At 41.8% G+C, this 27,462-nt stretch overlaps 1 protein-coding gene across 1 annotated transcript in view; it reads left to right on the top strand.

The window, feature by feature from the left end:
- LOC128698121 (protein turtle homolog B-like) overlaps positions 1–27,462 on the top strand; it is a 120,402-nt gene that overhangs the window by 79,703 nt on the left and 13,237 nt on the right. Inside the window, exons 10-12 of the mRNA XM_070097655.1 lie at positions 3,531–3,691; positions 13,196–13,334; positions 14,345–14,704. Coding sequence (XP_069953756.1) covers positions 3,531–3,691; positions 13,196–13,334; positions 14,345–14,704 — 660 coding nt within the window. The remainder of the gene's footprint in view (positions 1–3,530; positions 3,692–13,195; positions 13,335–14,344; positions 14,705–27,462) is intronic.

The following is a 27,462-nucleotide window of genomic DNA, read 5'->3' as shown; positions in this document are numbered from 1 at the left end:
CATGTATAATATGTAAAGTTATGTAGAAGATTATCAGAAGAAGAGTGGTGGAGCAACTAGAAAGGAACGGGCTCATAAATGGCAACCAGAACGGCTTCAGGGAAGGGAAATCCTGCATCACGATAAGGTAACAGAAGACAGGAGAGAGAGGGATGGGTAGACTGCATCTACTTTGACCGTAAAAAGGCTTTCGATACAATACCACACAAGAGACTGCTTGAAAAGCTAGAGGAGCAGGCAGGAATAGCAGGGAAAGTACTGCAATGGATCAGGGATTAACTGACAGGAAGGAAACAAAGGGGTTTGGTACATGACGAGGTGTCATTCATTGTGAATGTGTCGAGTGGGGTTCTAGAAGAGTCTAGGTCCTGTGCTGTTTCCAGTGTACGTGAAGGACATGACAGAAGGGATAGAATCAGAGGTGTCCGTGTCCGCAAACGACATGAAGCTAATGTGAAGAATACAAGTGAGAGAGGACAGGCTGCAAGCCTGGTTTGACAAATGGCTCCTGGGGTTTAATCCCAGGAAATGCAAAATTTTGAAGCTTGAGGGAAGTACAAAAAAGACCGCAGATGGATTACAGCCTAGGAGGTCGAAGACTCTATAACTCAAGGGGTTGAGCATCATACCGAGCAAAACTCCTGAGGCGCACATCAACCAAATAACTGCTGCAGTATATGGGCGCCTGGCAAACCTAAGAACAACGTTTCGTCAACTAAATAAGAAGTCATTCAAGACACTGTACACGTGTACGTCAGGACCATATTGAAGTATGCAGCAACAGTACGAAAACCGCCCCTCGTCAAGCACATCAAGATATTACAGAAAGTGCAAAGGTTTGCAACTCCGCAGCTAAGGGGCATGCCCTTCGAGGAGAGTTTAAGGGAAATTAACCTGACGGCACTGGAGAACAAGAGGTATAGGGTTGGACATGATAACTACATACAATATACTGAGAGGATTTATCAAGAATTTCATCATTCATAGAATTGTCAGGAAGTGGAACAATCTGGAGAGTAATGATATGGAGATAGGATCCATACATACCTCTAAGAAGAGGTTCGATAAAGCTCATGGAGAAAGGAGAGCGAGACCAGCGAAGAGGTGGGGCCAAGCTCTATGAATCGACCCCTTCAACCTTAACCAGGTGAGTACAGCTAGGTAAGTACAGACATTTTTATTATATATAAAAACATCTCTCTGCATTATATATACATGTAGACATTTTATCTGAACCAGTTTTCATATGTTCTAAGTCAAGCAAATTTCTACAAGAATCTTGCCATTAATATTAGTAGCTTCATTAATCATAAAAAAATATTTAACAATGTTTTCAAATTATATTTTTAGCCATTGTGTTTCTCACTGTGTTTCACGTCAGTCAAGTGTTACATCTGTACCTAACTTACGAGAATGTCGAGTACTCACTTAGAAGACCATTTCTTTCTTCTAGTTTTGTCTCATATGTCGCACTTGTGTATTGCCTGGCTTTATGCTCAAAAGTTGGTAAAACAATTCTGAAAATTCAGAATCTGTTTCAATTTCCTCATTTTCTCAATGTCTCATTCTCTGCAATTTTGATTTTTTTTTCGTGTTTATTTTTTTTCATACACTCACGACTACACCGTTTTAGTACTGAATAATTGTAAGTTCCTAAAACTTTAATCAAAAGTTTATAAAATCTGTTAAGTTAGCAGTGAATTATAATTTAGCCTTTAATACTGTTTATACACTCGTATACCCAAGTTTACAGTAATGTACAGATTCATATATCGAAACTCAATACACGGTCCATGGCCTTCAAAGTCAATATATAGATCACAAAAGTATAGCTTCTTCAATTATCGATGGAGACGCAAGTCAGAGGCCTCACATTCTCTGGCCGGGTAACCCACCATCTTTTAACATATGTCGTGAATATGATCTTTATATACAAGATGATAATTAAGACACATGTACAACAGTTAGGTATCTTAATACCGAAACGTTTCACATCTCGGCTGTTTCTGTTGCCTCTGTATTCAACTGTACAAGCGAAACATTTCGGAATGAAGGTACTTACCTGTCGTACACCTGTCTTAAATATCATTTAATATATCCAACAGATTTATGATATATCAATATGAAATATAGACTTGTCGATGTTTACTAGACAGTAAACATTACCTCAGAGGATTGTTGGCAACATAACGACTGGCCAATAATGTCTTCGTTACCACAAATAAACATTAAATAATTTTAAAATTACGCACCAACGAGTCTCTCTCCTAACTTTAATCATTATCTCTCTTTTTGGTTCCTCATAATTCGTGACGGTCATGTATAAAAAAATTCTAGGAGGTTCACAACTGGTTCTAGATCTTCTAGTTAGTTCTGTTTTGTTTTAGTTCGCTCTAATTATTTTTAATTGGTTCTAGTCAGTTTTAGTTGGGTCTAGTTAATTCTATTTGGTTCTAGTTCATTCTAGGTGTTTCTAGTTAGTTCCAGTTGGCTCTAGTTCATTCTAGTTAGATCTATCTAGTTCTGGTTGATTCTAATTTCTAATTGGTCCTAGTCAGTTCTAGTTGGTTATATACAATTCTTGCTGGTTCTATCTCAGAGTTAGTTCTACTCCGTTCTAGTTATTTCCTACTTGTTCTAATCAGCACTGGTTCGTTCTAGTTAATTCTAGTTGGTTCTACTTAGTTGTAGTTGGTTCTACTTAGTTGTAGTTGGTTCTACTTAGTTGTAGTTGGTTCTACTTAGTTGTAGTTGGTTCTACTTAGTTGTAGTTGGTTCTACTTAGTTGTAGTTGGTTCTATTCAATTCTAGCTGCTTCGAGTTAGTTCTAATTTGTTCTGGTTCGGTCTAGCTCATTAAATATATATTTTTAGTTCGTTCTAGCTAGCTCTGGTTAGTTCTGGTTGATACTAGTTAGTTCTAGGTGGTATCAGTTGTAGTTGGTTCCAGTTAGTTTTAGCTGGTTCTAGTTAGTTCTAATGCTGCCAACTTATCCAGTGATTTACACGCTGGTCTCAAGTTTTACGACTCACTTACCGCGAGTTCAATCACCACCCGTACAGTGGTAGGTTAATTATGGTTGGTACTAGTTATTTCTAGTTAGTAATAAATAGTTTTAATTGGTTTTAGTTGGTTCTAGATGATTCTAGCTAGTTGTAATTGGTTCTAGTTAGTTCTAGTTAATTCACAACAAGCTCCCTGGTTTGGGTGTTGGGTTACTGGCTTCTAGTTACGATGTCCGGTACACTGCTGTAGTCTAAAATCTTCTATAAATAATCTGTCTCCCGCAGTTAAGTTTGTTCCAGTGCCAGCGGTTCCAAGTACAATCTGTGCCTCCCAGTACACAACTTTTCCATGTACAACCTATGTTTTCCACAAGTGAGCCTGACCTAGTAACCAACTGTTCCCTGTATGTATCCTACCGGGAAACCTGACCCAGTACTCAACTGTTCCATATACCACCTCCCTCTCTCACAGGCCAGCCTGACCAAATTAACAAATGTTCCATGTACAACCTGTGTTTCCTACAGGCAAACCTGACCCAGTACACAACTGTTCCATGTACAACTTGTCAGTGGAGGTGGTTAACGTGCGGTGTGTTGCTGGCTTTGACGGAGGCCTCCCACAGACCTTCATACTGGAGCTGTATCAACCTCACACCAGCACTCTCCTGGCTAACACAACAAACACGGTGAGTGTGTGTGTGTGTGTGTGTGTGTGTGTGTGTGTGTGTGTGTGTGTGTGTGTGTGTGTGTGTGTGTGTGTGTGTGTGTGTGTGTGTGTGGTGTGTGTGTGTGTGTGGTGTGTGTGTGTGTGAACTCGCCTAACTGTGGTTGCATGGATCGAGTCATAGCTTCTGGCCCCGATTCTTCATTGGTAGCTACCAGGTCTACTCTCTGCTCCATGAACTTTATCATACTTCTTCTTAATTAAAGCTATGTATAGATCCTGCCTCCACTACATCACTCTCTAGAATATTCCACTTCCTGACAGCTCTATAACTGAAGAAATACCTCCCAACTTCATGGACCTGAAGGAGGCACTTAACAAGTTTTGGATCAATATGGACGCCTCCTCCTTTTCCACCCTCGCCACTTCGATGCCCATGCGACTTCAGATAGTGATAAAAAACAAGGGTAACATGACCAAGTACTAGTTGCAATTTTTTTCGTTTTATTGTCCAAAAATCTATACATTAGGAGGGGTCCATGTTGATCTATAGCTTCTTCAGTGTCTCCTTCAGGTCTGTGATGTTGGTGGGTCGAGCTTCCGCAATCTCGTTTTTCATCACACGCCAGGCATTCTCGATAGGATTTATGACCACTTGGAGCGGAGATATAGCAAAGTTCGTGGTCGAGTGAAAAAGGGGCACTGAGGAACAACCTAACAAACCTTCTTCCTCACCGAGCTCTAGCAGAACACTGAAGCGTGGCATAGTGGGGAACGATGGAACAAGACGGGCACAAGTGAAATGTATGCACCAAAATCTTGTGCATAGACTTTTTGCATTGGAAATGTATATATTTTCTTGCGGGCACTGTAATTTAGTCAATCTGGTTTTCAGAATAATTACAGTAATAATTATTATTATAATTTCTACAAGCACATGTACAACATATGCAAACCAATCTGACATCACTGACATACTATATAGAAAGCCCCTTGTTATTCAGAGCATTTCAGGAAAATTAAGTTAATTTTGTCCACAGAATGCGACCCACACTAGTCGGCTCACACCCAGGTACTTATATACAACTAACTGAACAGGCACAGCAGTTGTCTTAGGGAAACACGCTCCAACGTTTCCACCCGTGCTAAGTGCGCTATCATCAGTGCTAGGGGCCACCTATCAAACTAGGATACCTTGTAAATAATCTAGAGGTCACTGAAGAGCTTGGTGCAAGTTATCACAATTCTATTACGTTTAATATTATCTGGGAATGTAGGAAAAAAGATAATACGAGTCACCGATTATCGTTCCACTAATTATGACGGACTTAGGGAACACCTGTCTAGTCTCGACTGGAGTAATTTAGCTAATGATTCTGTTGATAAAGATCATATTTATAATAATGAGGGGATCTGCTATTGTGAATTTTTCTCAATAATGTACAATGTGCTTAAAGTTATATATTCCCAAGAAAGAAATTAGGTCAAATAAAAATGATTCCCAAATGGATAAATAGGAGACTAAAGTATATATTAAGAGAGAAGAGAGGAAGTTACAGGTGCATCAAGGAGACAGATAACCTTGTTGACCAATACATTCATATTAACAGATAAAGAGGATTTGTATATATATATATATATATACAAATAGGGAAGCTGTGATTTCGTGTATAGGGCAAGGAGGAATAACATCTTGTAGGAGTGAGGAAGAGCCAGTTGTGAGTGTGGGGGAAGTTCGTGAGGCAGTAGGTAGAATGAAAGGGGGTAAGGTAGCCGGGATTGATGGGATAAAGATAGAAATGTTAAAAGCAGGTGGGGATATAGTTTTGGAGTGGTTGGTGCAATTATTTAATAAATGTATGGAAGAGGGTAAGGTACCTAGGGATTGGCAGAGAGCATGCATAGTTCCTTTGTATAAAGGCAAAGGGGATAAAAGAGAGTGCAAAAATTATAGGGGGATAAGTCTGTTGAGTGTACCTGGTAAAGTGTATGGTAGAGTTATAATTGAAAGAATTAAGAGTAAGACGGAGAATAGGATAGCAGATGAACAAGGAGGCTTTAGGAAAGGTAGGGGGTGTGTGGACCAGGTGTTTACAGTGAAACATATAAGTGAACAGTATTTAGATAAGGCTAAAGAGGTCTTTGTGGCATTTATGGATTTGGAAAAGGCGTATGACAGGGTGGATAGGGGGGCAATGTGGCAGATGTTGCAAGTGTATGGTGTAGGAGGTAGGTTACTGAAAGCAGTGAAGAGTTTTTACGAGGATAGTGAGGCTCAAGTTAGAGTATGTAGGAAAGAAGGAAATTTTTTCCCAGTAAAAGTAGGCCTTAGACAAGGATGTGTGATGTCACCGTGGTTGTTTAATATATTTATAGATGGGGTTGTAAGAGAAGTAAATGCGAGGGTCTTGGCAAGAGGCGTGGAGTTAAAAGATAAAGAATCACACACAAAGTGGGAGTTGTCACAGCTGCTCTTTGCTGATGACACTGTGCTCTTGGGAGATTCTGAAGAGAAGTTGCAGAGATTGGTGGATGAATTTGGTAGGGTGTGCAAAAGAAGAAAATTAAAGGTGAATACAGGAAAGAGTAAGGTTATGAGGATAACAAAAAGATTAGGTGATGAAAGATTGAATATCAGATTGGAGGGAGAGAGTATGGAGGAGGTGAACGTATTCAGATATTTGGGAGTGGACGTGTCAGCGGATGGGTCTATGAAAGATGAGGTGAATCATAGAATTGATGAGGGAAAAAGAGTGAGTGGTGCACTTAGGAGTCTGTGGAGACAAAGAACTTTGTCCTTGGAGGCAAAGAGGGGAATGTATGAGAGTATAGTTTTACCAACGCTCTTATATGGGTGTGAAGCGTGGGTGATGAATGTTGCAGCGAGGAGAAGGCTGGAGGCAGTGGAGATGTCATGTCTGAGGGCAATGTGTGGTGTGAATATAATGCAGAGAATTCGTAGTTTGGAAGTTAGGAGGAGGTGCGGGATTACCAAAACTGTTGTCCAGAGGGCTGAGGAAGGGTTGTTGAGGTGGTTCGGACATGTAGAGAGAATGGAGCGAAACAGAATGACTTCAAGAGTGTATCAGTCTGTAGTGGAAGGAAGGCGGGGTAGGGGTCGGCCTAGGAAGGGTTGGAGGGAGGGGGTAAAGGAGGTTTTGTGTGCGAGGGGCTTGGACTTCCAGCAGGCATGCGTGAGCGTGTTTGATAGGAGTGAATGGAGACAAATGGTTTTTAATACTTGACGTGCTGTTGGAGTGTGAGCAAAGTAACATTTATGAAGGGATTCAGGGAAACCGGCAGGCCGGACTTGAGTCCTGGAGATGGGAAGTACAGTGCCTGCACTCTGAAGGAGGGGTGTTAATGTTGCAGTTTAAAAACTGTAGTGTAAAGCACCCTTCTGGCAAGACAGTGATGGAGTGAATGATGGTGAAAGTTTTTCTTTTTCGGGCCACCCTGCCTTGGTGGGAATCGGCCGGTGTGATAATAAATAAATAAAAATATATATATATATATATATATATATATATATATATATATATATGTATATATATATATATATATATATATATATATATATATATAAATATATATATAAATATATATATATATATATATATATATATATATATATATATATATATATATATATATATATATATATATATATATAAATCCCATGCCCCTAAATAACAAAAAAAGGAACAATACCGTGACTGGAACGATACACAAATAACCCGCACATAAAAGAGAGAAGCTTACGACGACGTTTCGGTCCGATTTGGACCATTTACAAAGTCACACTAACCAGAAATGGAGCAGGACGGCTATATATAGGCAGGAAGAGGTGGTGGTAGTAGTAGTAGTACCATGTGTAATCGAACCGAAATCGGCGGCTCTCCACGAGCGTACCTAGCTGCTGACCTGACGCCTTAAACTAATTAGCTAGAGATGCCTCATAAGATTAGGTAGCCCCCTTGACTGCAAGCTATGTTTCACCTAACGCCGGTCACACAAGTGAACCTCAAGCATAATCTCCAGCTGAACATGTAGAGGTGACAATTAACCAAGATATTTATTCACATCAGACTGACCTTATCTTTAGTTTGAGTGGCAAACTGTTCCTTCATTGTTGTCATTCATCACTCTGCATCTCCTCCAACATTCTCACTCCTTCCAAACTCTCCCAACACCCAGTACCTCTTTTTTAACATTTCCCTACACTATCTTCCACTATTCTTCATTCCACTATTCTTCATTCCACTATTCTTCATTCCACTATTCTTCATTCCACTATTCTTCATTCCACTATTCTTCATTCCAGTATTCTTCATTCTACTATACTTCATTCTACTATACTTCATTCCACTATACTTCATTCCACTATTCTTCATTCCACTATTCATTCCACTATTCTTCATTCCACTATTCTTCATTCTACTATACTTCATTCTACTATACTTCATTCCACTATTCTTCATTCCACTATACTTCATTCCACTATTCTTCATTCCACTATTCATTCCACTATTCTTCATTCCACTATTCTTCATTCCACTATACTTCATTCCCCTACACCACTGCATCTCTCCAAGGTCTTCTCTACACCTTCCAACTTTTCCTTACGTCTTTCTAAAGCCTCACTGCACCTTCAACCTAGCCCGCTCCCTCCACCCTACACCTTCATAACAACCTACTATACCTACAAACTTACCACTAAACTTTCCTGTTGTCGTACTACACCTTTTCTTAACACCTTTTAAATGCCCCTCAGCACCTTGCTTCAAATATCACAATAAACCTCTCCTAACCTACCGCCTCCCCCATCAAACCAGCCATCCCTTTAAACTTATTTCCAACCTTCTCTCCATAAACACACACGCACGCACGCACACACGCAAACCTATTAATATATGTATATAAATATTTATCAGGTAAAACTTTTGATTTTAGCTTAAATAACAACTCTATTCTTGCCGAATAATGCAAGCGAACATTTGTGTATGCAAAAATTATTCTTAACCTAAAGAAAAAAATATATTTCAGTGTGTTTATTATTTAATAACTGTAAACTTATCTAAAATATATTTACTTGGATTAGGCTAAATTAAACTGCGCTTGTTATAATAAGGTTAGGTAAGTTGTCTAAGGTTCTTTTGGTACAAAATTATTAATTTTTACAGTAATATAAATGAAAAATATATCTTTAAAATCATAATTTTTTTTTTAGAAACGGCTTAATTTTAAATGAGTTCTTGCTAATTGACTAGTTTTACCTATTCGGCACGACTTGTATATCGTTTCTCTATGACCAGTTCATCTTAATAATCCCTTCGCTTTACTGGGCCACAAGACTGAAAAGGAGCTAAAGGTTCCCATTAACTTGCGCTACAAACTGCACATTAAATGGTAATCGGTTAATTACATTTAATGCTTATTAACTACTTAACAGGTCATTAAGGATGTCTGTCACTTGTACAACACCAGGCAAGAATGTTTTAATCCCTAAAATAAGGATTCAAGAAAATTCTACGGTAATATATATGTATGATACATATACCTCTCAGTGCATATATTCTGTGCACTGAGAAGTGCTTTCGCTTCACACGCCGAGGGTCCGGGTTCGATTTCCGGAAAGAGGTAGAAACATTGCGCGTGTTTCTTTACGCTGGTTGTCTATGTTCTCCATCAGTAAAATGGGTACCCGGGTGTTAGTGGACTGGTGTGGGCGGCATCCTGGGACAAAACTGACCTAACTTGCAGCATGTTATGCATGTTACCTAGGCCTCTATACCTTGTACATGTAGTTGTAGAAATTGAGATATGTATATTATATTAATCATACGAAGGCCCCACTTAGAGGTCTTCCTCTGACATACTCCTTCATCCCGCGAAAAATATATATATTACATCGTAAGATGTAATGGCGGGTCCCAGGCCACATATATATAACAACGGCTCACCATAGAGTAATATCTCAGGATTTAATCTTTCCTCCAGCAGCCTCAGTGAGGCGCTGGATCACAAACCTGGAACCTCATATCTCTTTAAGTTACTTTCATGAGCCTGACAGCAACGCAAATGAGAAAACTTTTGCCAAATTTTCCCCTGGGACTCGAGGGACTTCGATCCTATCAGGACAAAGTGCAGGAAGCTTTAGCAGGTCTTGAGTAGCAAAAAATATATATATATATATAAGCGTATAGTTACGCTATTATCACCTCGTATGGTAACCGAGTCTGCCACAGAAATTTTGCGTCTATTTTTACCGTTCTCGGAAGTCAAAAAAAAAAAAAATTAATTTTTCCGAGTGTTTCTTTTTCATTTATAAAATTTTTACACATCGCGCATTTTTCACTTCACTGAAATAAAAAAATATGATTAAGAACTTAATTTATATTGTTAGTTGTAGCATTCTTTTAATGGTCTTTAATGCACTCCATCCTGTGGACTGAATTAGTTTATCAGGAACCCCGTATAAATGCTCTGGATATTAATTGCAAATTTATGATACACATGGTATCAGTCTGAAGACTGATGAACTGAGCACCTGGACTCCAGGCTGAAGGACTGATTACCTCAAATTTCTCGTCTTAAACCGTTCTTCTTTCTATTGGACCGAAGAAACCACTGCATCATTTAGTGATCAGAGACACATTCGAGTATTTATCTGCTTCAAACTTTTAAAACCGGTGCATCTAACTATAAGGAAAGTTTTATGATTTTTTTTAGCCTGTGTAGGTGCTAATTTTGAGGAAATTGTGAAAAATTAGGATTTTTGTGCAGTTAAATGCAAATGCCCTTACGGACTTGTTTCTAACCTTCAATGTTTATGTATCGTCTATACAAAAAAAGCAAGTGTGTATAGATTTCGGACTGTGTAGGAGCCAATTACCTGAATTCATTTCAAATTCTGAGATTTGCAAGTAAGATATCTCTGTAAAACATACTGTTGCTACTTCCCTTTAAAAAAAAATAAAAAAAAAATCTTTGCATTTACAAAAATTAAAGTAGAATATAAATGTGTAAATGAACTTGAAAAAAAAAACGAAAATTAATTAGGTTTTGAAATTAAAAATTGCAAATGGAAAAGAAATTATGTAGATATACCATAAAACTTTATTCTGTTTATTTCTTCTAGAGTCAAGGAAATGGTCGGTTATAAGGAAGATAAAACATTGAAAGAACAATAACCACAAGATAATGAAATAAAACAGTGCAACACTTGGGGACCTTTTTACCTCTATGTTATTTTGAAACAATCTGATGTGCAACACCAGGGGATCACATATGTCTGATTCACTGGTGTTATACATGTGACTGATTTCCTAGTGTTACACATATGTCTGATTCCATGTTGCGCATGTGTCAAATTCCCTGGTGTTGCACGTATGTCTGGTCCCATGGTGTTGCACATGTGTGATTCCCTGGTGTTACACATGTGGCTAATTCCCTGGTGTTGCACATGTGGCTAATTCCCTGGTGTTGCACATGTGTCTTATTCCCTGGTGCTGCACATGTGTCTTATTCCCTGGTGCTGCACATGTGTCTGATTCCATGGTGATGTACATGTGTCTTATTCCCTGGTGCTACACATGTGTCTGATTCCATGGTGTTGCACATGTGTGATTCCCTGGTGTTACACATGTGGCTAATTCCCTGGTGTTGCACATGTGTCTTATTCCCTGGTGCTGCACATGTGTCTTATTCCCTGGTGCTGCACATGTGTCTTATTCCCTGGTGCTGCACATGTGTCTGATTCCATGGTGATGTACATGTGTCTGATTCCATGGTGTTACACACGTCTCTGATACCCTGGTGTCACACATGTGACTGATTCCCTGGTGCCACACGTGTCTGATTCCCTGGTGTCACACATGTGTCTGATTCCCTGGTGTCACATGTGTCTGATTCCCTGGCGTCACACGTGTCTGATTCCCTTGTGTCACACGTGTCTGATTCCCTTGTGTCACACGTGTCTGATTCCCTGGTGTTACACATGTGTCTGATTCGTTAATGTGTCGGTATTATATCACTGATGGAGTGATAATTAACTGACGCAGTATCAGAGAATCTTTTCTTGCAATACCTTACTAATATCTGGCCCACCTTACTAACCACAACCACCTCCACTTCTAACGCTCTCTTCAACTGCTGCACCTCCCTACTTCTTCCACTGGCTCCAGTATAAAAGTCACCTTCCTCATGCCACTGTATAGGACTGAAAAGGTTAAGGACTAGGCGATAATTCACCGAATAAAGATCTTCAGATGTTGCACGCTTGTCTTGCTCATCAAAAGCAATATCTCTCTCCGTGAATATTTATGAGAGAGTAATTTAAGCCTTATTTTAGTAATTATTATCGATTGCTGGTGAAAAGTAATATTCACGTATAATGATCTTCGTGTAGTCGATCAGCTTTAAGTCTATTAAGCAACCAAGACAGATGCTCTATCAGACAAAACTCAGTCAATGGATGCATCTGATTTCTTGTGGTGTGTGGTAATGATTGTTTTATCTGTTGTGCAGTGGTGATAGTTTTGCCTAGTGTATAGTGGTAATAATTTCGCCTAATGTGTGTAGTGTTGATAGTTTTGTTTGGCGTGTAGTATTGAAATTTTTGTCTAATATGTTCTGGTAACATTTTTCTATAGTTTCTTTTATTTTTGGCTGTAAATAAACAATTTGCTGTATCTTTTCCGTTCACTGAGGTACAGGCGTCGTGGGTCATAGAATCTTCAGGATACCTTTCTCGGGTCGCCAGGCTACTGAGACAGTTCAAGATTACTTTGCCAGATCCGTCGTATGGGCAGTAATGTCTAGTCTACTTTGCTCTTCATAGATATCCTGTGAACTGAAGCAGCAGGTCTATTGTGTACAATATTTACTGTATATCCAGTGGACGGTATTAGCTAGTTGACAGAGCTCCTTATGTCTCTCGTATAGACAACAGTGGCTAGTATATTTTGCTCCTTATAATTATCCTGAGAACGACAGAGGCTAGTATATTATGCATCCTCTATCTCGATAACATTACTAACTAGTTCACTATGCACCCATCATTCATCCTGTTAGCTGTAATAACTGATTTATTGATAAGCTGTATTGTCTACAAATCTGCTGTAATAAAGCTGTTATAAATACCAAAAAGAATAAGAATTGAGCTGCATTATGAGATTTTTCTGTCTTAGGAATTTCCAAACTTTCCTCTATAATTAAGATATTTTTGGTTAAAAAGACCTTGCAAAGAGAAACGAGGCCTAAGATTTCACTGTCTGCCATCCTTCAGGTTAACTATCATCAGTATAGTACATTGCTTTGTACCATACTGTTTATGTAGAATTGTGGCAAATTATTATGTACCATTCTGTACACATTCAGCACATTGCTATACACTATGCTGCACACAAATCAATACGCACTGTGATGCACACAACTGTACATTGCTGTGTATTATCTTGTATACAGGTAACACATAGTTATGTACCATAAAAAAATAAAACACTTGTCTTGCCCGTGTTGGCAGGTGCCGACGTTTTCAGTGGGAGGTGTCCCAGCGGACGAGGCTCTCCTGGGAGTCGTTTTCTCCACTAATGATAAAGGCAGCAGCGAAAAGATCAGTCTTCAGGTATACACACTCAAAGATATCACTGAGAGACGCACCGGTAAGTTACTCTCCTCGTCAGCTTTTAGCCCTAATCACCATCTTCACAATCGGCTATAAAACTGAGAGTGGCACATTAGATTCCTTTCATGTCCCTTTCTAATCGCTCTCTTACACTTGCCTTTTTATTGGTTGGAAACCTGCTTGCTAATCGCCTGAAAGGAAAGAAACCGAGTTTTGTAGCTTCGTATCAACAGTTAAAATGTTTGAGAGGGTTTTAACAAGAAGACATTTGTTAAAGGTGTGTGTGCTGACAACGTTGAACAAACAGTCTCTGACACACACACACACACACGTGTGTGTGTGTGTGTGTGTGTGTGTGTGTGTGTGTGTGTGTGTGTGTGTGTGTGTGTGTGTGTGTGTGTGTGTGTCGCGCCAAATAGGTAAAAACTTGCGATTTTTGTTTAAATAACAAAGCGCTCTCTGCCGAATAAGGCAAGCGAAAATTTGTGTATGCAGTAATTTCTCAAAAATCATTCTGAACCTAACGAATAATATATATTTCATTACGTTTGTTTATTATAAAATTGTAAAATTATCTAAAATATATTTAGTTGAATTAGGCTAAATTAAATTGCACTTGTTGTAATAAGGTTAGGTAAGTTTTCTAAGTCTCTTTTGGTACAAAATAATTATTTTTTTATATAAACATAAATGAAAAAAAAGATATCTTTAAAGGCACAAAAGAAACCTTTAGAAAAGACTTAATTTTAAATGAGTTCTGAGGACACCTCAGACCTCTGCAACACGAAAGGAGACAAAGCAAACGCGATAGTAATTATAAACAAGCTAGATTATAGTGGAAAAATGAGCATGCTATTAGAAGACGGAAGAACTTACGTGCCTCTTAAGACTTGAGATCTTGATAATTGGTAGTTATAAAGCTTTGAAATATTTGATGTATTTGTTGAGTATACTTATGACATACAGAAAGTCAAAAAATGTGTTGAGTGTGTGAGTAAAGTCAAAGGATGAGCGTTCATTGCTCATGTATGTCGGTGTCCTTGACAGCTGCGGTCAAGCCATCGCCTACTCATGGAAAGTCATCAGCACATCTCAGCTTGACGCCCATCATAGCGCTGGTGCTTGGGGCGGTGGGCGGCGTGTTGCTGGTGATTATCATTATCTGTGCCGTACTAAGGCTGCGCTCCTGCAGCAGGAGAAACAGAGGACTGTGCAGGCGAGGAATGCTGCAGGAGGTTGTTCTTGCCAGTAAAGATGACATTTCCACCACTGCCTGCCACTCCAAGGTCCCAGCAGACACCCTCACTGACACCATACAGATACCTGCCATCACTGACACCGTCCCACCACCACCAGCGTCTTCAAGACGCGCTGACGAGAACAACCCAGATGTTATTCCACAGTCTGGTGAGTACTTTTAACATATTTATATTGTAGCACTAAACCCGCAAGGGTTACACATTATTATCATTAGAATCCTTATGGACTAAAATTGTAAGTCATACATTATTATTATTATTATTATTATTAGTATTATTATTATTATTATTATTATAACAATGATCTAAACCCTTAAGAGTCATACATATTTTGTATTACATTCAAAACAGTATCAGTATTAAGAGTGTTACTGTACTCTTATTGTCTGTTGCCGGGAGACTTAATTAATGCTTCTCATTTTGTGTGCATCTAAACTGTTTGTATAATAATATTAATAATAATAATTTGGAGACAAAGAACTTTGTCCTTGGAGGCAAAGAGGGGAATGTATGAGAGTATAGTTTTACCAACGCTCTTATATGGGTGTGAAGCATGGGTGATGAATGTTGCAGCGAGGAGAAGGCTGGAGGCAGTGGAGATGTCATTTCTGAGGGCAATGTGTGGTGTGAATATAATGCAGAGAATTCGTAGTTTGGAAGTTAGGAGGAGGTACGGGATTACCAAAACTGTTGTCCAGAGGGCTGAGGAAGGGTTGTTGAGGTGGTTCGGACATGTAGAGAGAATGAAGCGAAACAGAATGAATTCAAGAGTGTATCAGTCTGTTGTGGAAGGAAGACGGGGTAGGGGTCGGCCTAGGAAAGGTTGGAGGAAGGGGGGTAAAAGAGGTTTTGTGTGCGAGGGGCTTGGACTTCCAGCAGGCATGCCTGAGCGTGTTTGATAGGAGTGAATGGAGACAAATGGTTTTTAATATTTGACGTGCTGTTGGAGTGTGAAGAAAAGTAACATTTATGAAGGGGTTCAGGGAAACCGGCAGGCCGGACTTGAGTCCTGGAGATGGGAAGTACAGTGCCTGCACTCTGAAGGAGGGGTGTTAATGTTGCAGTTTAAAAACCTGTAGTGTAAAGCACCCTTCTGGCAAGACAGTGATGGAGTGAATGATGGTGAAAGTTTTTCTTTTTCGGGCCACCCTGCCTTGGTGGGAATCGGCCAGTGTGATTATTATTATTATTATTATTATAATAATAATTATTTCTACAAGTATATGTACAAGGTATACAGGCCTAGCTGACATCAATGACATACTACTATATACGTAGAAAGCCGCTTGTTATGCAGAGCATTTCGGGCAAATTAGGTCAGTTTTGTCCCAGGATGCGATTCACCAGTCGACTAACACCCAGGTACCCATTTCACTGATGGCTGAATATAGATAACCGGTGTAAGGAAACATGCCCATTGTTTCTGCCCTCGCCGGGAATCGATCCCGGACGCTCGCCGTGTGAAGCGTGAGCTTTAGCCACCAGGCTGCCTCCTTACTAGTTCACTATCTAAAAACACACTGAGCTTCAAGAAAACCTTTACTACTGCTACAGCTATTCGTTCTGGGCTGGACTGAATCAAGTGTACACAGAAATATACAGATTCACTGGCTTATAAAGTGAGCAAGAATTTTGAAATCAAGCTGGAGAGAGAGAGCTCACAGAAGCTGAGGGTGGAGTAAGTAAAAGATTTAGAGGTGAAGCAAGAGGTGAAGTCAGGCATGTGAGGTGAAGCAAGAGGTGAGGTCAGGCATGTGAGGTGAAGCAAGAGGTGAGGTCAGGCAGGTGAGGGGAAGCAAGAGGTGAGGTCAGGCAGGGGAGGTGAAGTATGTATTAAGAATTGCACGAGCAATGGGTACTGTCATCATGTTCATTCTGTTGTCCTGCTCAATCTGTCTTCAGGATCCTCCGTCAGAGTTTGTACTGACTTCAGTAACCAGTGTCTGCTTTGTGTTTTTCTTCAAAAAGACTTCAGGCTCATAATTACAGTAAGGAAGTCAAGGACCCCCGTGAAAATAAAACACTTCGCCTGACCTGACCTGACCTGACCTGACCTGACCTGTCACTGTGGAGACAGGAAGGACTCTGGGAAGACAGGACAGAGGGGTACACCAACAGGGAGTACACCAACAAGTGCTGGATGACATACACACAACTGAGGAGGAGGTGAAGAAGCTGCTTAGTGACCTTGATATCTCAAAGGCAATGGGACCGGACATCTCCCCATGGGTCCTTAGAGAGGGAGCAGAAATGCTGTGTGTCCCATTAACCACAATCTTCAACACATCCCTTGAAACTGGACAACTACCTGAGGTATGGAAGACGGCAAATGTAGTTCCCACTTTTAAAAAAGGAGACAGAAAAGAGGTGCTAAACTACAGACCAGTATCACTGACGTTTATAGTATGCAAAGTCATTGAAAAGATTATCAGGAGGAGAGTGGTAAAGCACCTGGAACGGAGCAAAAGTATAAATGACAACCAGCACGGTTTCATAGAAGGCAAATCCTGTGTCACAAACTTTCTGGAGTTTTATGACATAGTAACAGAAGTAAGAGACGAGAGAGAGGGAGGGGTGGGTTGATTCCATCTTCATGGACTGCAGGAAGGCCTTTGACACAGTTCCTCACAAGAGATTAGTGCAGGAACTAGAGGATCAGGCGCGCATAACGGGAAGGGGACTTCATTGGATCAGAGAATACCTGACAGAGAGGCAACAACGAGTCATGGTGCGTGATGAGGTATCACAGTGGGCACCTGTGACGAGCGGGGTAACACAGGGGTCGGTCCTAGGACCAGTGCTATTTTTGGTATACGTGAACGACATGATGGAAGGGATAGACTCAGAAGTGTCCCTGTTCATACATGATATGAAGTTAATGAGGAGAATTAAATCAGATGAGGATCAGGCAGACCTTCAAAGAGACCTGGACAGGCTGGACACCTGGTCCAGCAACTGACTTCTCGAATTCAACCCTGCCAAATGCAAAGTCATGAAGATTGGAGGAGGGCAAAGAAGACTGCAGACGGAGTATAGGCTAGGTGGCCAACGACTGCAAACCTCGCTCAAGGAGAAAGATCTTGGCGTGATGATAACACCGAACACGTCTCCGGAAACACACATCAACCAGATAACTGCTGCAGCATATGGGCGCCTGGCAAACCTGAGATTAGCTTTCCGATACCTAAGTAAGGAATCTTTCAAGACACTACACCGTGTACGTCAGGCCCATACTGGAGTATGCAGCACCAGTTTGGAACCAGCACCGGGTCAATCACGTTAAGAAATTAGAGAAAGTGCAAAGGTTTTCGACAAGGTTAGTTCCAGAGCTAAGGGGAATGTCCTACGAAGGAAGGTTGAGGGAAATCGGCCTGATGGCACTGGAGGACGGGAGAGATAGTGGAGACATAACGACATACAAAATACTGCATGGAATAGACAAAGGTGGACAGAGACAAAATGTTCCAGAGAGGGGACACAGAAACAAGGGGTCACTCTTGGAGGCTGAAGACTCAGATGAGTCACAACAGGGATGTTAGGAAGCAGTTCTTCAGTTACAGAGTGGTCAGGAAGTGGAACAGTCTGGCGAGCGATGTAGTAGAGGCAGGTACCATATGTGAAAATTTGTGTGGACTGCCTCCAAGTGAGTCGCCTACCCTGGCAAACTCTGTTGACACCGAGCTCTGAGGTGGGTACCTCAGCCTCACAAGTGGCTTATAGGACAGATTTTCACAAATGATTGATGTTGCAAGAAACTCGCCTGCATGCACGTATAAAGGACTAACTTACTTGGTGTTGCAGTATATATCCTGATCTTCAACTTCCCTAAGCTTAGCCATAGCCCCTTTGGACTTCTCATCAGAAACCATGTGCAACTGGGAGCCTGAATTCCTGCAATATTCAATTGTTATTAGTGACCTGCCTGCACCTCAGAAATTCCTATATCCAAGAGGGTGTGTATCCGCTAGTACAACTATGCAGACACGGACACTAGCTTCCAGACTGACAAGAGACACTGGTACTTACTGGGCATGCACTGCCAGCTGCACAAAGGGCCTACAGATCAACTCACTCACAATCTCCCCAGACACTGGCCAGAAATCTACGAGATAAAGTGGAGGTCTTGTCTTACTGTATGGGCCTGACTGAGGAGGTTATCTACAGTACATCGAGGTGCCTCTACCAGATTTCTCCAGGTCTCGAATGTGAAGACACGTGGGGGGCGCCGTCTGCTGATCACGACACATCTTGTCCAGTTGGTGTCTGGTCTTAAGAAGGACGCTATTGTGTCTTTGAGACCCGCACCTCGTCATTCAAGCTAGGGCTGCCAGTTCTCCCTAGCTAACTTAACCTAGTGTTTGCCTACATTATCGGCCTATTACTACCTATGTTAAGGTCTTAGGTCTACATTATTATTATCTACAGTTGCCTTAGTAAACCTAATATTAATATACTAACAGTAAAACTACCTACTCCTTCCCTGAAGGGTAAATCTATAAATTAAATAGTATCTTCATCCACGCCAACTCGGGGTGAGAAATGTGTTTATGTTCGGGGAGAACGCTTTTTGTTTGGGTGGGTTTAAGGGCCACCCAGCTCAGCCATTCCATTACGGCCATGCTGGAACCCCCTTTGTATGCTGGGTCTGTCCTGTGGAACTTTAGGGACCAAATAAATTTCCACATCCTCCCGCCGGTGAAGGTAGGTTCTAAATCAAGTTCACCTTCCGTGAGCCCCAACGGCGGACCCTGGACACGAGTGCCGTCCGGCCACTCTCGTCGAGCAGACTCCAGTCTAACTTCAACCATCCAGTTTCCCCTGCGTGGACCTCTGAGGGTGTAAACTTGTTGGTTCCGGTGGTCTTAGCACCCTTTCCTTTAACTTTAACAGCTTTCGTATGTCTAGCCTTGACTGAGTGGCTCCGTGCTTTCCCACCCAGTGGCCCACATACCCTGGTAGCCTTTTCTTCCACTGTTACGAGGTTCCCTGGATTTAATGGCAATCTATCTCCCTCTTTACGTACCCTGTAAAAGTGTTTTCCCAAGGTGGCCGAGTGTTCGTCACTCCCTACCTGGTTCAGCTTCCCTGGCGGTTCATAGTGTATACTGGTATTCATTATCACTACTCCCCCAGGTATCATGGGGACAGCTTCTCCTCTATCTGGCGTGGCAGGGAATTCAGGTGGAATCCTGCCGCCTATGATGTATCCTACTGGGGATCTGTATAACCCGATTCCTTCCCTAAACGTCCGTCGTGTAGACAGGAAGTCATCTATATGATTGGCTCCCACCAGGATACCTACATTTCTGACCGTGTCAGTGGTAATTCCCTGGTCTGCCAGCTTCATGTCAAGGTCTTTCAATCGCTTAGCTGCTGCAGCAAGACCCCTTGCTGTAATTGCCCTGGGTAACGTCTCTGCCACCAAGGCTGTAATGTCTCTGCGATGTCCACCTAATTTGACTGTGACATCCACCACATCATAAGATTTGGGTGGGACCTGATTTATAGCCCCTCCCAACATCATACTAACTTTCTTCGTGGCCTTCAACTTTAATTTAGCCACCAACTTTTTTGTTATAAAGGATACTTGTGCTCCTTGGTCAAAGAATAATCGGGTTGTTTCGGACCTGTGCCCACTCACAACCTTTGCCATGACTGTAGGTAGGGCAGCACCTCCGTGATTTTCACTCGGATTAGAGACTTCACTCCCACTAATCACGCTGGCTACCATTTCAGGCTCGGACTCACTTTCTATCTCTACCTGAGAGATATCCCTACTAGCCTGGGGTTCCCTTAAATCATTGGGACATAGTGCAGTATGGTGCTTACCTTTGCAACAGACTCGACACTCACTGAGCTGGGTGCCACAGTCTCTCGCAAAGTGTTCCCCACAACACTTGAAGCAGAGTCAACTCTCTTAGTCTCTGTTGCCTACTGCTCAGTGTTGTATACTCTGGGCAACTCGTGCTAGCGTGTTTGCCTTCGCAGAACACACACATTCTGGCATGAGTGCCTCTAAGGTTCTGCTTAGAGGTTCTTACCTTAGACACTTCTTTACCATAGTACACTCCAACGTTAGTCGTATGAGCTTTAGACTGATCTCTCGAGATCTTTGAGTGACTGTCTGGGCTTTTATGTTGTGATGGTGGTGACTCTTCTCTCACACCTATACTCAAATGAGAAACGAGATCTCCCAACCCCTCAACAATTTGTTTTATCATGAACCTATTCGTCCGATATTTTAAGTGCAACTCATGCACTGTAGTGCCAGCCAGTTTCCTCTGAATCACCTGACTGATGAACCATTCCGACTTACTCCAATCATGTAAATCTTTAAGACTATTCGTCAAACTCATAACTTCTATTTGGAACTTCTCTAGGCTCTGACGGTCATGGAGACAAGCCTCTAGATCCAACAACCGATAAAGTATAGCTACTTTTATCTCCTCAGTGTTGCCAAACGTGTCCTTTAATTGGTCTTTGGCATGTTGGTAATTGATGTCAGTGGTTTGGTAATGCTGGACCAAGTCCAAGGCTTTACCCTTGAGCTGTGAACGTAAATATTGTAATTTGACGGCATCTGACAAATCGTCTCTGTCATCTATCTGAGCTTTAAACTGATCCCAGAAAGCAATGTACTCTGTTAAGGTTCCGTCGAACGTTGGTAAATTCAACTGGGGCAATCTGGGCAACACATTAACAGGCGTGCTGTTGTTCGTGTTCCTTGAAACATTTGCTCTCCCATGCTGTAGCGGCCTTCAAAGTCTTTATTAACTTCCTGCAGAGTCTCATCTCTGCTTTACCCTCTGCCCTTCGTTCGTCATAGTCCGTCCGTGCTACTTCGACTGTATATTCAGACTCACCTGTAGTATAGGCGTCTGTCTCATAAAGGATAAATGATCTCTCAAAGGCCTCCAGTCTTTGCTCCAAAGGTTTCAGGCAACTCTCTAGTTCCTCCCAGTCTACGTCCTGATCTTGCCTGACCGTACGACACTCCTCACATGCTTTGCTCAGGCGCCTCTTATAGGCTCCCATAGACTGCTTTAATTGACTTAGAGCTGGGACAGCTGGTACTACATCTTCACCTACCATAGTTGCGGTTTAGTTAAGATCACAGTACTAATTTGTACTTCAATTAGCCCACCCCACAGCACGAACGGTATTAGGCAAGAATGAATGAGTCTCAAGGCTTCTCAACAAGCTTGAAAACTCCCTTTGTTATATTGACTACTCTGACTTAAAATGTACACTGTTAGCTCTCAAATCCCAATCAAAATGTGTATCAGTGTGAAAGCTTAACCTAGCAATTTCCTGTACAATGCCAGCAAATAATTACAGGACTTAACCTAGTCTCAGGTACAATTCACAAATCCCACATTAAAATGAATCAAAGACAGTGAAAATCACACAAAAAGTGCAGTATACAATTTAAAATCACTTAATTAGCCCAAATAAATTCAACAATTCAACTTGTTAAACAGTAAATGAATAATGTATGTAAACAGCTTTGCCTAGCTTACTCAGTTTACTCTGTCTAGCGTGGATGGTTGGATAAGGTAAATCCTAACCTAACTAGTGTGCTATAACTAAACCTGGCTTTTAGAACTCCCTGTAAATAATAACTAGGTTAAATCTGTCCTAGCTACTATAACTGTTGTAAATATTGCACAAGCCTAGCCTAACTGTGGCTACCTTGCAAATCCACTGTAAGTAATCAACACACAAGTCTCCTGCTTTGGATTGTAATCACTGTAAATAATTAAATTCACAAGCTTCTCTAGCCTACTTGGCCTGCCTTTAAATTACTGCAAATAACAACTTCTGTGTATAGTCAGCTTGGCCTAGCCTCTGTGTAACTCTGGGCCTAGGTGTGCTAACTTAACCTGTTAAACTGGTTCCTAACTGTGGCCTAGCTATGATAGCTTAACCTAGCTATTCCACATCACGGTTTCGAAGGACCACTTTTGTGAAAATTTGTGTGGACTGCCTCCAAGTGAGTCGCCTACCCTGGCAAACTCTGTTGACACCGAGCTCTGAGGTGGGTACCTCAGCCTCACAAGTGGCCTATAGGACAGATTTTCACAAATGATTGATGTTGCAAGAAACTCGCCTGCATGCACGTATAAAGGACTAACTTACTTGGTGTTGCAGCATATATCCTGATCTTCAACTTCCCTAAGCTTAGCCTTAGCCCCTTTGGACTTTCCCTCAGAAACCACTTGCAACCGGGAGCCTGAATTCCTGCAATATTCAGTCGCTATTAGTGACCTGCCTGCACCTCAGAAATTCCTATATCCAAGAGGGTGTGTATCCCCTAGTACAACTATGCAGACACGGACACTAGCTTCCAGACTGACAAGAGACACTGGTGCTTACTGGGCATGCACTGCCAGCTGCACAAAGGGCCTACAGATCAACTCACTCACAATCTCCCCAGACACTGGCCAGAAATCTATGAGATAAAGTGGAGGCCTTGTCTTACTGTATGGGCCTGACAGAGGTCATCTACGGTCCATCGAGGTGCCTCTACCAGATTTCCCCAGGTCTCGAATGTGAAAACACATGGGGGGTGCCGTCTGCTGATCACGGCATGTCTTGTCCAGTTGGTGTCTGTCTTAAGAAGGACGCTATTGTGTCTTTGAGACCCACGCCTCGTCATTCAAGCTAGGGCTGCCAGTTCTCCCTAGCTAACTTAACCTAGTGTTTGCCTACATTATCGGCCTATTACTACCTATGTTAAGGTCTTAGGTCTACATTATCTACAGTTGCCTTAGTAAACCTAATATTAATATAATAACAGTAAAACTACCTACTCCTTCCCTGAAGGGTAAATCTATAAATTAAATAGTACCTTCATCCACGCCAATCTTGGGGAGAGAAATGTGTTTATGTTCGGGGAGAACGCTTTTTGTTTGGGTGGGTTTAAGGGCCACCCAGCTCAGCCGTTCCATTACAGCCATGCTGGAACCCCCTTTGTATGCCGGATCTGTCCTGTGGAACTTTAGGGACCAAATAAATTTCCACATCATACATAGCTTTAAGACGAGGTATGATAAAGCTCATGGAGCAGGGAGAGAGAGGGCCTAGTAACGTTCAGTGAAGAGGCGGGGCCAGGAGCTGAGTCTAGACACCTGCAACTACAATTAGGTGAGTACATATTACAAAGTTGTAACAAGGTATTCTGTAGCTCTGTTGGTATCGCACTTAGCTCACACATTGAGGTCCGTGGTTCAGTCACCGGTACGGGTGGAAATAGGGTGTTTTTCCTTAAGATAGCTCCTGTCCCTGTTCACCTAGCAGTAAATTGGTACCTGGGTGTTAGTCGACTGGTGTGGGTCGCATCCTGGGACAAAATTAACCTATTTCGCCGGAAATGCTGTGCGTAACCAGGGGCTTTCTATACTGCATGTCACTGATGTCATCTGTGTTCTGTATAAGTTGTATCAATTACCTGTATAAATAGTTTAGTTTAATATGTTTATTATGCACCCCATACCCATCCTGTGGGCGGTAGTCAAAAGATTACAGAGGTACATAATTGGTCCAGGGACTGGACTCCAAAGTTTTGATAACTGAGCAAGTTACAGAGGTAATGAACTCTCAATTTACAAAGGTAATGAACTCACAATTTACAAAGGTAATGAACTCCAGGTAGGTCTGGTCACAATCATGACAAGTTACAAAGGTATTTACAGATTACAGAGGTACATGTAGATTATTATTTTCATAATTGTATTTATATGTACCTGTACCTAAATAAACTTACTCAATCTGAGGGTTACGGGGCGTCTCTTATCAGCAAACTTTCACGTTTAAAACTTAAAGCTTAACTCGCATCGGTTAGGCATTAATTACCGAGATTCATTTTGAGTTTATTTTTTTCTCTCTCTATAGTCACCCCTTCTGTTTTCTCTGTTATTCTGCGCGTTGACTTTCATTTTCTGTGTTTGCAATGTTATTTGTGAAGCTTGGACTCTCTTATTTTCTCTCTCTAATTAAAACACTTTCCTGTGAGATAAGATTTCGTTCGGATTTTTAACCCCGAAGGGTTAGCCATCCAGGATAACCCAGGGCAGTGCGTCATCGAAGACTGTGTCTTATTTCCATTGGGGCCTTCAAGCTTGTCCCCCAGGATGCGACCCACACCAGTCGACTAACACAGGTACCTACTTGCTGCTAGGTGAATAGGACAATAAGTGTAAGGAAACGCGTCGAAATGTTTCTACCCCTCCGGGAATCGAACCCGGGACCTCCGTGTGTAAAGCGAGAGCTTTGCCAGCCACGCAGGAAAACACAAAGCCAGCGCATCATCAGGAACCGCTGTATTTTCACTAGAGTCCTTTAAACTTATCCCCCAAAATGCGACCTATAACAGTTGACTGACAGCCACATACCTACTTACTGCTAGGTGAACAGGGGCGGCAGGTCTTAGGAAACATGACCTTTGTTCCACCTGTGCCAGGATCGACAGCCAATCCATAACAGTCTACAATTAGGCTTAATTAAGCTTGCCTGAAATGCTCTGCATAACTACGTACTTTATTAATGCACAACAAAATGTGACCTATCTCTGTATAAACATTATATCATGGCGAAATATACATTATTATTACTATTATTATTACATTATGACTATTGTCACACCTTGCGTCATTATGTACTGGAGTGTGATCAGATTAATGAATTTAGAGACAACTCACTCAGAAATGTTCAAGAAATGGCAAAGTATATTATCCACAGCGGTATATTCAGACCATTCAGGAGAAATACCCTGACTTTGCTATGATGAATGGTTTGAAAAACCGACAAGTTGAAGATTGAGACACTTATGCAGCATATGGGAATCTTTATTCAGGAAACGTTTCGCCACACAGTGGCTTCATAAGTCCAATACAAAGAGGAAGGCGTAAGGAAAGGAGGAGTATGAGGTAATCAGTCCCTCAGCCTGGAGTCGATGTGATCAGTCCATCAATCTTGTAGAATGTACAGCATAGGGCCGTAGACGTGGCTTATATACTGTAGTGAGGTGACTTGAAGCAGACGGAGGCGGGATCATAGTGGTATCATCCACTAGTCGAAGTAGGTCTTTGTCCAAAGGTTGAACAAGCGTTGAAGAATTCTTTGTAAGAAGATCCCATGATGCTGCAGTGTCTGACAGTTGTGATGAATGGTTTGAAAAACCGACAAGTTGAAGATTGAGACACTTATGCAGCATATGGGAATCTTTATTCAGGAAACGTTTCGCCACACAGTGGCTTCATCAGTCCAATACAAAGAGGAAGGCGTAAGGAAAGGAGGAGTATGAGGTAATCAGTCCCTCAGCCTGGAGTCGATGTGATCAGTCCATCAATCTTGTAGAATGTACAGCATAGGGCCGTAGACGTGGCTTATATACTGTAGTGAGGTGACTTGAAGCAGACGGAGGCGGGATCATAGTGGTATCATCCACTAGTCGAAGTAGGTCTTTGTCCAAAGGTTGAACAAGCGTTGAAGAATTCTTTGTAAGAAGATCCCATGATGCTGCAGTGTCTGACAGTTGTGATGAATGGTTTGAAAAACCGACAAGTTGAAGATTGAGACACTTATGCAGCATATGGGAATCTTTATTCAGGAAACGTTTCGCCACACAGTGGCTTCATCAGTCCAATACAAAGAGGAAGGCGTAAGGAAAGGAGGAGTATGAGGTAATCAGTCCCTCAGCCTGGAGTCGATGTGATCAGTCCATCAATCTTGTAGAATGTACAGCATAGGGCCGTAGACGTGGCTTATATACTGTAGTGAGGTGACTTGAAGCAGACGGAGGCGGGATCATAGTGGTATCATCCACTAGTCGAAGTAGGTCTTTGTCCAAAGGTTGAACAAGCGTTGAAGAATTCTTTGTAAGAAGATCCCATGATGCTGCAGTGTCTGACAGTTGTGATGAATGGTTTGAAAAACCGACAAGTTGAAGATTGAGACACTTATGCAGCATATGGGACTGATTACCTCATACTCCTCCTTTCCTTACGCCTTCCTCTTTGTATTGGACTGATGAAGCCACTGTGTGGCGAAACGTTTCCTGAATAAAGATTCCCATATGCTGCATAAGTGTCTCAATCTTCTGACTTTGCTAGCTGTAAATAATGTATTACCATGTGTGTGTGTACTCACCTATTTGTACTCACCTATTTGTGGTTGCAGGGGTCGAGTCTTAGCTCCTGGCCCCGCCTCTTCACCGGTTGCTACTGGGCCCTCTCTCTCCCCGCTCCATGAGCTTTATCAAACCTCGTCTTAAAACTGTGTATGGTTCCTGCCTCCACTACGTCATTTTCTAGGCTATTCCACTGCCTTACAACTCTATGACTGAAGAAATACTTCCTAATATCTCTCTGACTCATTTGTGTCTTCAACTTCCAATTGTGGCCTCTTGTTTCTGTGTCCCCTCCCTGGAACATCCTGTCTTTGTCCACCTTGTCTATTCCACGCAGTATTTTATATGTCGTTATCATGTCTCCCCTGACCCTTCTGTCCTCCAGTGTCGTCAGGCCGATTTCCCTTAATCTTTCTTCATAGGACATTCCCCTTAGCTCTGGAACTAACCTTGTCGCAAACCTTTGTACTTTCTCTAGTTTCTTGACGTGCTTTATCAAGTGCGGGTTCCAAACAGGTGCTGCATACTCCAGTATGGGCCTGACATACACGGTGTACAGTGTCTTGAACGATTCCTTACTAAGGTATCGGAATGCTGTTCTCAGGTTTGCCAGGCGCCCATATGCTGCACCAGTTATCTGGTTGATGTGTGCTTCCGGAGACATGCTCGGTGTTATACTCACCCCAAGATCTTTCTCCTTGAGTGAGGTTTGCAGTCTTTGGCCACCTAGCCTATACTCGGTCTGTGGTCTTCTGTGCCCTTCCCCTATCTTCATG

The sequence above is a fragment of the Cherax quadricarinatus genome, chromosome 58 (assembly GCF_038502225.1).
Source record: "Cherax quadricarinatus isolate ZL_2023a chromosome 58, ASM3850222v1, whole genome shotgun sequence".
NCBI classification, from domain to species: Eukaryota; Metazoa; Arthropoda; class Malacostraca; order Decapoda; family Parastacidae; genus Cherax; species Cherax quadricarinatus.
This window is presented reverse-complemented; position numbering and strand designations above follow the sequence as displayed.